Source organism: Rattus norvegicus, chromosome X, assembly GCF_021556685.1.
Source record: "Rattus norvegicus strain SHRSP/BbbUtx chromosome X, alternate assembly SHRSP_T2T, whole genome shotgun sequence".
NCBI lineage: Eukaryota > Metazoa > Chordata > Mammalia > Rodentia > Muridae > Rattus > Rattus norvegicus.
In genome coordinates, this window is record NC_141554.1 from 72,048,357 (window position 1) to 72,059,322 (window position 10,966).

The 10,966-nt window shown below is 38.5% G+C and overlaps 1 protein-coding gene across 3 annotated transcripts; it reads left to right on the forward strand.

The window, feature by feature from the left end:
* Positions 1 to 260: 260 nt before the first annotated feature.
* Yipf6 (Yip1 domain family, member 6) lies at positions 261 to 10,730 on the forward strand. Of its 3 annotated transcripts, none has more exons than XM_087600339.1 (7): positions 261 to 434; positions 2,173 to 2,301; positions 2,511 to 2,589; positions 3,088 to 3,130; positions 4,755 to 4,883; positions 5,433 to 5,590; positions 6,777 to 10,730. In XM_087600339.1, the coding sequence occupies exons 3-7, from the start codon at positions 2,511 to 2,513 to the stop codon at positions 6,890 to 6,892; spliced, it is 525 nt and encodes a 174-aa protein (XP_087456465.1). In that variant the 5' UTR covers positions 261 to 434; positions 2,173 to 2,301; the 3' UTR covers positions 6,893 to 10,730. The 3 variants fall into 3 exon arrangements, with proteins under 3 accessions (XP_087456465.1, XP_087456464.1, NP_001020918.1); XM_087600338.1 differs by having other exon boundaries at positions 261 to 358; positions 5,522 to 5,590; NM_001025747.1 differs by having other exon boundaries at positions 297 to 358; positions 6,777 to 8,561.
* The last annotated feature ends 236 nt before the right edge of the window (positions 10,731 to 10,966 follow it).

A 10,966-nucleotide genomic window follows, 5' to 3' on the forward strand; every position in this document is an offset into this window, starting at 1 on the left:
CTAGTTTGGCTGGCGCCGGAGGCTCCGCTGAGCGTTTCGGGGAGTCTAGCCTACGCTCTTAGTGGGCGTGAAAGGCGGAGCGCCACCTAACGATACCGGGCTCCCAAAAGAGAGCAGAGAGGAGCTCGGTGTCAAGCTCAAAGGCTACCGGACCACCGGAACCGGCTGAGCGCTGCAGCATCCAGCCTCAGGCGCCTGTGGTGACGCGGTCTCCACGCGACAGCGCGCTGACCAGCCTTGGTCTCCACGTCTCAGGTTTCGCAAAGACGCATGGGAGGGGAACAGACGGAGGTTTACCAAGATGGCGGAAGCGGAGGACTCTCCTGGAGAGCAGGAGGCAACGTCATCTAAGCCCCTGGTGAGTTAGAGCATTGTGACAGAAGAGGCTGAGGGTGAGGCAGAGCTCCCGGCAAGGAAGTCCGGAACGCGTCGAGGTCAGAGAGCTGGAGCTTCTTGCTCCTGCAGCCCCTTGCTTTTACAACCAGTTAACGCTACACCTGTTCTTTTAGTTATCTGCCTTTCCCTTCAGTTCGCTGTCCTGTGTCTTTTTGTGAATCTCTGCTGCCGCTCTAGCATTGTGTTAAATGCTGAGCTTGGAGTGGTTTCTGAAGTATCTGACATCACTGTCAACACTTGTCCACAGTCATTGTGAAGTACTTAACAGAAGTAATGAAACTGCTTCCCACCGTTGTCATTTATTGGTTGTAACCTTAATCTTTACTTGTTCAGTGACTCTTCTAGGCTAATTATTATTTCCAGGTGCTTGCTATATCCCCTTCATCACACACACACACACACACACACACATACACACACATACACACATACACACATACACACATACACACACACACATACACACATACACACATACACACATACACACACACATACACACACACATACACACACACATACACACACATACACAAATACACACACACACACACACACACATATATATGTGTGTGTGTGTGTGTGTGTGTGTGTTACTAAGAGCCACCGCAATACTGCTTAAGATCACAGGCTTTACAGTTAAACTTATGTGAGCTAGAGTCCATTCACACTGACTCTTCTGTGAGTTTGAGCACTTCATTTCAATGAAGGGTGTTTTTGTCTCTCAAACTGAAATGAAGATACTTGCCTTTAAGAGTTTTAAGAAAGATAAAATGGCATAACTTATGTGAAGTGCCTAATACAGTCCTGAGTGGAGGAGTATAAGGAAGCCATTGTTGTGCTCTGAAGTTCTTCCTCCCAAACACTATTTGCTTATACAGTGTTTGCTCAATAAATGATTCCGTTTCTTTTGTTTTAAATTGGCAGCATAACAGAAGAGAACTGAACTGAGAGGCAAGGGAACCTGATTCAAGTCCCACCTCTGCTGCTTACTGGCTCTATTTGTTCATCTCTTCGGCAAAAATATTTACTGAGCGTCTAGAATGTTCGAAGCAATCTTTTAGTCACCAGGAACGAAACTGTAAAGGGGTGTATTGAGTCTGGGAATGTAGCTCAGTGGTAAAGTGATTGCTTTGCATATGTAAGACCCTTTAGGTCCAATCCCCAGTACTGAAGGGAGAAGGTAATTTGGGTCATCTTATGGATCAGTTGTGACCCTGAGTAAAATCTCTCGAAATGCAAGTTTAGTCTTTTGGAAAATGATGAAGCCCATCACAGAATAGTGAAAAGTACATAAACTAATGCAAACATTATGCCTACTGTGACATAGTTGCAGGCAACGAGCTATAGAAGAAATATATTAAAAATCAAAGAGCCAAACAAAAATATTTATTTTCTCTTGCCTCCAGACTGTTCCCCCTTCTGTGACGTGTATGATGTGTATAAGTATGTATGCATATTTATATGCATGTATATATGTATATGTATGTATGTATGTGTTAACAAGGCTGGCCTGGAACTCAGGCTGGAAAGAAACTAAATATTTGAAGGCAGGTGTTTAGCATTTCCTGTCAGTATTTTTTTTTTCATTCCACCCCCTTTAATTGAAAGGAGTGTTTGAGAATTAGCTGTATTGCCTAATGTCTGTTGAGCTAACATTTACTTTTAGCTACTATGCAAAACCCTAAATATCCAGGCTCAACTCTAGAAAATGGTGATGATTCTGAGACATTTTGCAGCTACAAGCTTAATTTTCTTTCCCCCATCTTTTCTCAGTTTGCAGGGTTATCTGATGTGTCAATTTCACAGGACATTCCCATAGAAGGAGAGATTACCATCCCCTCAGGAACTCGTGCTCAAGAATGTGACAGCTCCACACTAAATGAATCCATTCGTCGGACCATCGTAAGTTAGACTAGTTGAGAGACCATTTCGGTGTTATGGGAGTAAATAGGCACTAATACTGTGAAATATCTTTGTTTGGGTCTTTGATTTTTAATATATTCTACTGCAGTTTTCAAAATTCACTACGAGTTGTTAGTCTTCTTTGCAAACAGAGGGGACTTCCTGGTACGTTTGATTATCACAGTACATGGGTTATTTTTGTCTTTCAGATGCGAGATCTAAAAGCTGTGGGAAGGAAGTTTATGCACGTTTTATATCCAAGGAAAAGTAATACCCTGTTAAGAGATTGTGAGTATATGAGGTCTCTGAAGATTTGTTTGAAACCATTGATACTTTGCCATTTCAGCTTTCCAAAGCAAAGGCAAAAGTAATAAAGCCGATGCTGTTTTACAGGAACAAACAGTTTGATAAATGAATATTTTGGCAGAAATTTAGAACAGAATTTCAGAAGTTGAAAGACCTGGCTCATTATATTAAGTTCACCAATAAATATGAACACAGTTGAATTTGGTGATGGGATTTGGCTACAGTTAGGAATTGGAGGCCCTGAGGTCACAGGCAGAATATCTTACTTGAATATTATATCCATGTGGGGAACAGATTGTCCATAGCTCTTAATATGTTGGAATGGGGCTTAGGAAATTAAGTCAGGGAGGGAAACAGAAGGTTTGGAAGGCTTAGGTAAAGCTTACTGCTGGTATTCTGAGTGGAAGGTAAGTAATTAGGATAAAGCTAGAAAATATGGCATATTGGTTTCTTAGCATCCTGTCTTTCCTTTCATTGTAGGGGACTTGTGGGGCCCGTTGATTCTTTGTGTGTCACTTGCATTGTAAGTATGCTTCCTTCCTCATTTGAGCTACCTTTTTTAATGGAGTTCCAGAATTAAGTAAAAAATTGACTAGGCCTTTAGGACCTCTTTTATTTTTTTATTGAGAAAAGATAAGAGCTGTACTATATACTATCCTGGAACTTTCTGTGTAGCTCAGGCTGGCCTCAAACTTGTGCTTCTCCTGCTCTGACTCCTGAGTTCTAGTGTTTCAAGTATGCACCACTACACCATAACTTTTAAAATTTAAATTTATCATATGCTTATTTAGATCATAATGTAGTATTTAGTAATCATTTCAAGGAAACTGGTTCTGTGCTTTGAAATGATAGGTGTTAAGAGCTCTTGAAAAAATATATGTTGATAAGTTTTAAAAGATTAACCTTAGAGCTTATGTAGTTTGACTACACTTATTTGCAGAGGCAACTGTAGGCCTAAAATGAACTCAGGCGACATGTCTAGTGATAGACAAGCATCAGTGTTGGGTCCCCTGCCTCCCAGATTGGTTAATATTCTTTCTACCCGACCATACTCAAGTGATAGGGATTCCAGACAACAGAGAATGCCAGCACGCTCTTTGCACCTGACACTTAGGATTTGGAGTAGAATATACACAGCCATAGAACATAAACTCCTCATGTACTAGCAGGCAGCATAACCAGATAAGACAATATATAACTTCTTTATCCTATGTAATATGAGGTTATGGACTTTTACGAAGACTATTCCCACTATTGAGCATATGCTCAAACCTTAATGCAAGAATTACAATTTATAGCTGAACATGATGCCTATAATCCTGACACTCAAGAAGCTGAGGCAAGAAAATGACAGTTTGGAAGCCTAACCTAGGCCACACAACTAGAGCATGTTTAGAAAACAAGCAAGCAAACAGACCATCATTCAGATTTGTGAGCAGCTAGAAAAGTAACCTAAGCCTGCAGGGTACTGATCTGATAACTGGAAAGCCCTTACTGCCCTGCCAGCTACACCTGATGCTATTGTTGGAATGGAGGGCAGGTGTGAAAAAAATCTCACTTTTCACATAAATGCAGGTCCCTTTTTGTTTTGCTTGGGAATGTAACCTAGGGCCTCATACATGCTACATAGACACATTACCACTGAGCTAATCCTCACCAGATAAGTACATTCTTTTCTCTTAGCTCAAGAATTTTCTGACTCCATCTTCCCAGTGTTGGGATTATGATACACACCACCAAAACCATCTTCAGAAATGCATAGTCTTAGGTGAAACACTCCAACCTAAAAAGACTGTCAAAGTTAAAGCTATTTTACCTGTTTTATGAACAACAACAAAATTAATGCTTGTGAGCTATGTTTGGCCCTTAAGTTCAATAACTTATGGTTGGACAAAGCAGCTTTTAGTAAGCCAGTTAAACATTCTAGAAAGGTCAAAGTACAGCACTCCTTATAGTCCTCAGGCATTTGGATTTTTAAATAAGGAAACATTGCCAGATTCTGTTAGTGTTTTCCTTATACAAAGTATATATTACAGTACAGATGAAGTATTGATGTTCAAATGAGATAGACTACAGCAATCTGGTGAAAATGCATGCCTTTGTCGCTTTGTATAAAAAATTATGTAATTTTCATGCTGTTTTCTTAGGATGCTACAGAAAAGTTCTGTAGAAGGGAAGAGGGATGGCGGAAGCCCAGAGTTTGCAGAAGTGTTCGTTATCATCTGGTTTGGAGCAGTTACCATCACACTAAATTCCAAACTTCTTGGTGGAAACATGTGGGTATCCTGTGAACTGTTTTCCTGTTTACTAGGTAGCACATGGTAGATTTTAGAAAGACAGTACTGTTTCGCTTTTTTTTTTTTTTTAAGAAAAATTGACTTAAGAACCAAATAAAAAGTTCTCTTAAAACCCAATTGAAATAAGTTTTGAAGTTCACTGATAAACTTCAAATTTTCTCTTTAAATTTTGAACTTGTAGGCAAAATTATTCTAAGAAGAGACATACTTTTGGGGGTGGGGTGGGGAACCAATGGTACAACACATTCTCAAATTGATCTCTTAACTAGAATAGATTTAGAGGGTCAATGGGATACCTCTAGGAATTAGAGTAGATTATTTGATATTAGAAAATTGACTCTTAAGGGGCCTAAGATGGGAACAGGAAGAGTATAGAGAAAGTGAAAGTATATGATACAGGAGACTAGGGTAAAGGTATAGATAGGACAGCAGGAAGGGGGCAGTAGTGCATAAAGTGTAAGACATCTGTACAATAAGCTATCTTGATACTATTCAACAACACTTATGATTATGGATGTGTGTTTGTAGTTCTTTTTTTCAGAGTCTCTGTGTATTAGGATACTGTGTACTTCCTTTGAACATTGCAATGCTGATCTGCCGCCTCCTGCTTTTGGCAGGGCAGGGACCAATAAACTTCATGATTCGACTTTTTGTCGTGTTGGTGATGTTCGCTTGGTCTGTGATAGGTGAGTAACAGAACAAAAGCAACCAAGATGAAACCATGGGTTAAAGATAAAGAGCCGATTATGAACAATGAAATTTTGCTGTGTATGGATATAAAATCCTCTGTTCTAAGTTAAATATTAAATATAAGGCTGTCCGTGTTTTGTGAGCTGGCTATCTGAACTTCTAAGCTACTTTGGAGACTAAGGTAAGAAGATTGCAAGTTCAAGGCCAACCTGGACACTTAGCAAAACCCTGTCTTAAAAGGAAAATTTTACAGCAAGGCTGGGAATATAGTGGTCTTCATAGTACAGCGCTTACGTAGCATTCGTGGGCCCTGGCCTAAACCTCTGTACCAAAGAATAAAACAAAATAAACATGAGGATGTATATAAGCACATTTTTGGGACAGAATCTCTGTCACTCAGATTGGCCTTGAACTCATGATCTTCCTGCCTTTGCCTCCCAATTTGTTGGGATTACTGCACCACTCTGTCCAGCATATGAGGTATTCTTACTGAGTAAGAAGATGAACAGGCTTTTATTGGATGGATAGAATGATAGCACTTTAAAGAAAGCTGATAGGTTGCAGGCTTGTAGTCCGACTGGAGAGGTCACAGCAGGAGCATTATGAGTTCAAAGTCAACTTTGGCTACATGGTATGTTAAAGCCAGTGGATGAAGCATCAAGACCTTGTTTGAAAAAGGAATGCCAATATCGGCAGTAATAAACAGTCCCTTCTCCCCAACTAACTCACAACAACAAAAGAAGCAGTATGAGACATTTAGCATAGGAACAATTGACCTTACTCCTATTTAAGCCTGCTAAGCATCATTCACTGTCTTTGTAGAATAGGTTAAGAAACTGCTTAAGAAGGATTTGTTTCCAAAGTAGCCAAAACCTTTTGAAGCATTAGTATATGAAAGAAGATGCCTTAGGCTGTTGAAGATGACAGATAAGTGAACTCTGCTTATATGTGTTGTTACAGATGGAACCTAGGACCTTGTCCATGCTAAGCAAGTGCTCTACCACCGAGCCACATGCTCCTTCCCTACAACTGAACTTGTATTATTCTCTGAGGAGCCACAAATAAAACTGAACATTTAATGTACTTCTATAATCTAAATTATGCCAATCACACTGGAGTTCAGTAAATATTAGTAGTTCTGATAAGATGACTATACTAACTATTCCTTTTTGTTTTCTTTAGCATCTACAGCATTCCTTGCTGACTGCCAGCCTCCAAACCGAAAAGCCCTGGCAGTGTATCCCGTCTTTTTATTCTACTTTGTTGTCAGTTGGATGATACTCACATTCACTCCATAAATCCGGATACACACATTCAATACCAATGAACTGCAAGCCCACCTGAGAAAGATAATGGTTACCAAGACAACTTCCCCTACTCTCGTTCAATTGTTGGGGTATTAAAGGGGAGCCACATACCACTGTTGTCATTTATATAGAAACTGATATTCGCAAGGCTGTCCTTTTCCTCTTAATATTACTATTTTCAAATACTTGTACATACCATGCATAGTAATGCCTCCTTAAGGCATGATGAAGCTATTTGTGTGACAACCAGTGACTTGAGCAAGCGGATCCACTCTACAAATTACAAAAGAGTTGGTGACCATCTTCAGCTTAGAGAATATTTGTTCAGGTGCAGCTCTTAAACACATTGCCTTATGACTATTAGAATATGCCTCTTTTCATAAATAACATTCTGTATCCATTTATTTTCTTCTCACCCCCAAACTGGAGAAGGTAACAACAAGAGGTTAGGAACAAGGTTTGTAGATGTGGGAAGAAAAACCATGTTAACCAATTTTCAGATTTTGATCAGAGGTACTGCTATACTTGGTTTTTCATTTGTTTTTAAGCAAATAACATCTAAAGAATCAACTTTTAAAGTATTTTCGTATAGTTACCTTTCTGTCATGTGTAACAGTACCTCAGCTAACATTCTAGTTTTTAATCTTTCATACAATGACAGCAGTCAAACATGCAACTTCTCTTTGACTGGCGTTCTTGATGGTTTAATGTTTGAGCTTTTCTAAGTAGTAGAAGACCTCAGAAATCTAGGTTTATGGTTTGTAATGCATATTGTCATGTGGACACCTTCCTTTAAGGCATAGCTTATATATTGGATATCTAAAAGAGCCTATTTTGTATGACCCAGCCTCACACTAGAAAGGAAAGCTACATCAGAAGCATGCATTTAACCAAGTGGACATAGAGATCTAGTGTTCTGAAGGCCGGATAATGGAAGGATGCTTACACACATGATGAAGGGTTAGTTATGTTTACAGCCGCTGCCTTTCCATAGTGGGCTCAGCACAGTTTGTTTGTTTTCATTATATATTATGGAGGGGTTTTTTTTGGATAGAAGGCTAAGGAATAGCAATTTGTTTTATGTGTTTTAGATTTTTTGTAAAGGTAATTAGCTTCCCTTTAGATATGTACATTTTGCACATGTGCATCTACCTATACTCTCAGATATTTATGCGCAAGAGTGAAGGCTTTTCAGGGAACAAAACATCTAAGGCAGGCTGATTTTCAGCTAAAGAGGACTCCTGTAAGGTAGTAAGAACTGATACCTTCTATATGGTTCACACTGAAGAATGCTAATTGATGACTAGGAGTCAGAAGACATTCGTTGTAAATATGCAGTAACCTGTAAAGATAGCAATTTCTTATTCCATGTGTTTTATCCTAGAATTTAAATATTTATTGATTTTTGTATTTAAAGACTACCTTCATATAAATATATGATTCTAAAACCATAATTTTTCTCCTTCTCAGAGTAACCAAGTGAGCGACACTAGGCCAAATGGGTTCATGGGATGAGTTACAAAGCATTACTGAGTTTATCCTCTGTCCTGACGTTGTCTAATTGTTTAGGAGTATATATTTGAGTTCATTGTAATTTATCTTTTAAATTACAAATTGTGAAGATAAATCTGTGCTTCAATCTTAAAAACTTTAAAACTAACCCTAGTATTTGAAATTTGTCATAAAATAGCATTTCTTTCTAGTATCTGAGAAGTTTAAACATCCCATTCAAATATATTTCCTAAGTTGTTTTGTAATCTGCCCAAGTAATTATAATAATGAAATAATCATACTTCTCAAATTTAGTCTTTGCTGGATTTTACTCAGGTGAACCATTTACTCTGAAATTCCTAAGGCCACAAACCCTAAGGGTTTTGGAGGGTTAAACACATTGGGTATGAGGCAGCTTGATGCCTGTGTGTTAATCTGTTGCTCTTGGGTGAGTTAATGAATGGTTTTTCTACAGCTTAAAATGGGAATGTAGGACCGAGGCTGTAGTTCAGTGATAGAGCATTAGCCTGGCATGCACAGTACTCTGGGCTCAATCGTTGCCATTGCCAAAAAAGGTGGATAAACTGGAGGCCTAATTACTTTTTCCTGGAATTAAATGATTAGAGGATATAAATATTTTTAATATATGCAAACGATCTGTTGCTTTCTGTGACAAGTGACATTCTGACTCTGGAAGTTGTAATATAGCTTTTCCTGTTTTGCTGCAAAGGCGCATGGTTGATTGTAGAAATGAGAACTGGAAGGGCAGAAGCATCCAGGAAAGGAACTCCTGTTCTAAGATGGCAAAGTTTCATGCTTCTGGTGATTTTCAAGCTTTTGAGTATCCCTGCAGGATGTACATGGGTATCATTGCCAACTTGGATGATCACCTGCTGCTTCTACACCTGAGACCATGACACTGGTTTACATGTCTTAGTTATAGGAAGAGTAAAGACTTGATTTTATTGGGGTTCAGATTACAAAACTGTAATGATGACAATGTATTTGAATGTTCTATGTTCCTTAAAAGTCATCGAATACTGAGGGTTTGTGTGTGTGTGTGTGTTTTGTTTGGTCTTGGCTTCAAAGTTATGTAAGTTGAATTTGATCTTTTCATTATGGGATCTTTCTTTAGTTGGTCAAAGTTCATAGCATGAGACTGATAAGCATTTCACTGTTGACTCTGTCTTTTATAAATAGTACCCTCAAAAATGTGATTAGAAGGCTAATAGGCCTATGCTTGGAGATATAATATAATCTGTTGACTTACTACATTTGAGCTGGCTGCTTATTTCTGGAGATGAAAATGAAAATTTGTTAGTTGATATTTCTGGGTATCACCAAGTCGTGCTAGTATGGTTTGAGCACTGAAGTGATCCCTGACTAAACTGTCAGTTTCTACGATGGATGGAAATAACTATGAATGTTGATCAAGCCACATATGTACATTAGAGATACTTCTCTAGATTGTGTGTGACAGGGAGAGTAATTTATGATTATTAATAACGATTATTGGACATTTAATGTACACCAATTTACTATTCTAAGTTTAAAAGAATTTTTGGAAAAGCTTTATTAAAGTATACTTTACCGTGAAAATCCATCCTTTTAAAGTGTACAATTCAGCAGTCCTTACTATCTTCACAGAATTACCCAACCATCATCACTGTCTAATTTGAGAATGTCTGTCTTTATCACTCTGCAGAGAAAGAAGTCACTCCAGTTCTTAATTCACCTTTAGTTCCCATCAACTACTAGTCTACTCTTATCTGTCTGGCCAGGCTTAAGCTTGCTGTCTCCTCCACTCTTCAACATGAAGTGCTATAATTCTCATTTTACAGTAGAAAATTTAGGCACAGAAATGTAACTGCCCAAGGTCATGTATTAATAATGCATGCAAGTGAATTGATGGTAAGAAAGCATTAGATGAAATGCAGTATGTATTGCACTGTTAGGCACACAGAAGGAACATTTCCTTCCCAGGGTATGTCCCCTCTTACTGACCTTTGCACCTTAGAACTGACTGGAGGTAGATATGTCTTGTTTTTTTTTTTTCTCAGAGTAATGAACTCTGGCATTTGAGCACACAAAGCAGGCAGACTTAGAAAGACATAGGTTTGCTGCCCATACTCCTTGAACCCCTTTCCTCTTTTCGCACACACATAATCTATTTTTCTTTAAGCTTGAAGAATCAAACTACTACTGAAAATTTTTTCCATTTCACATATACCACATAGGGTACTGAGTCTATTTGTAAGACTTAAGATTAAAGTCATTCAAGAACTGAATGCCTTTCTATTTGGATAGATGTGAGAATAAAGATTTTTGCCTTAATAAAGCTTGTTCATTTCTGGTCTTCTTTGGTACTCTGCTTTAATCCTGATCTTTACTATGAACAATAAATCTGTGCAAAGAAACCTGTAAAATGGTTTGTGGATGTTATATGTGCCAATGAGTACATTAGAAAGGGGTGCGTTTGTGTCTGCCTTTGTACTGCAGGCACAAATATGCACTACATTCATGGTAGGTGATAGACGTCAAATGTGTAGAATTGTGTGGAAGAAGTGTAAAAGG

Bases quoted from the DNA above. Each gene is read 5' to 3' on its own strand.
- Yipf6 (NM_001025747.1), top strand. From the start codon at position 302: ATGGCGGAAGCGGAGGACTCTCCTGGAGAGCAGGAGGCAACGTCATCT. The intron at 4,884-5,432 runs GTGGGTATCCTG...GTGTGTTTGTAG, and splicing joins AAACTTCTTGGTGGAAACAT to TTCTTTTTTTCAGAGTCTCT. The intron at 5,591-6,776 runs GTGAGTAACAGA...TGTTTTCTTTAG, and splicing joins GTTCGCTTGGTCTGTGATAG to CATCTACAGCATTCCTTGCT.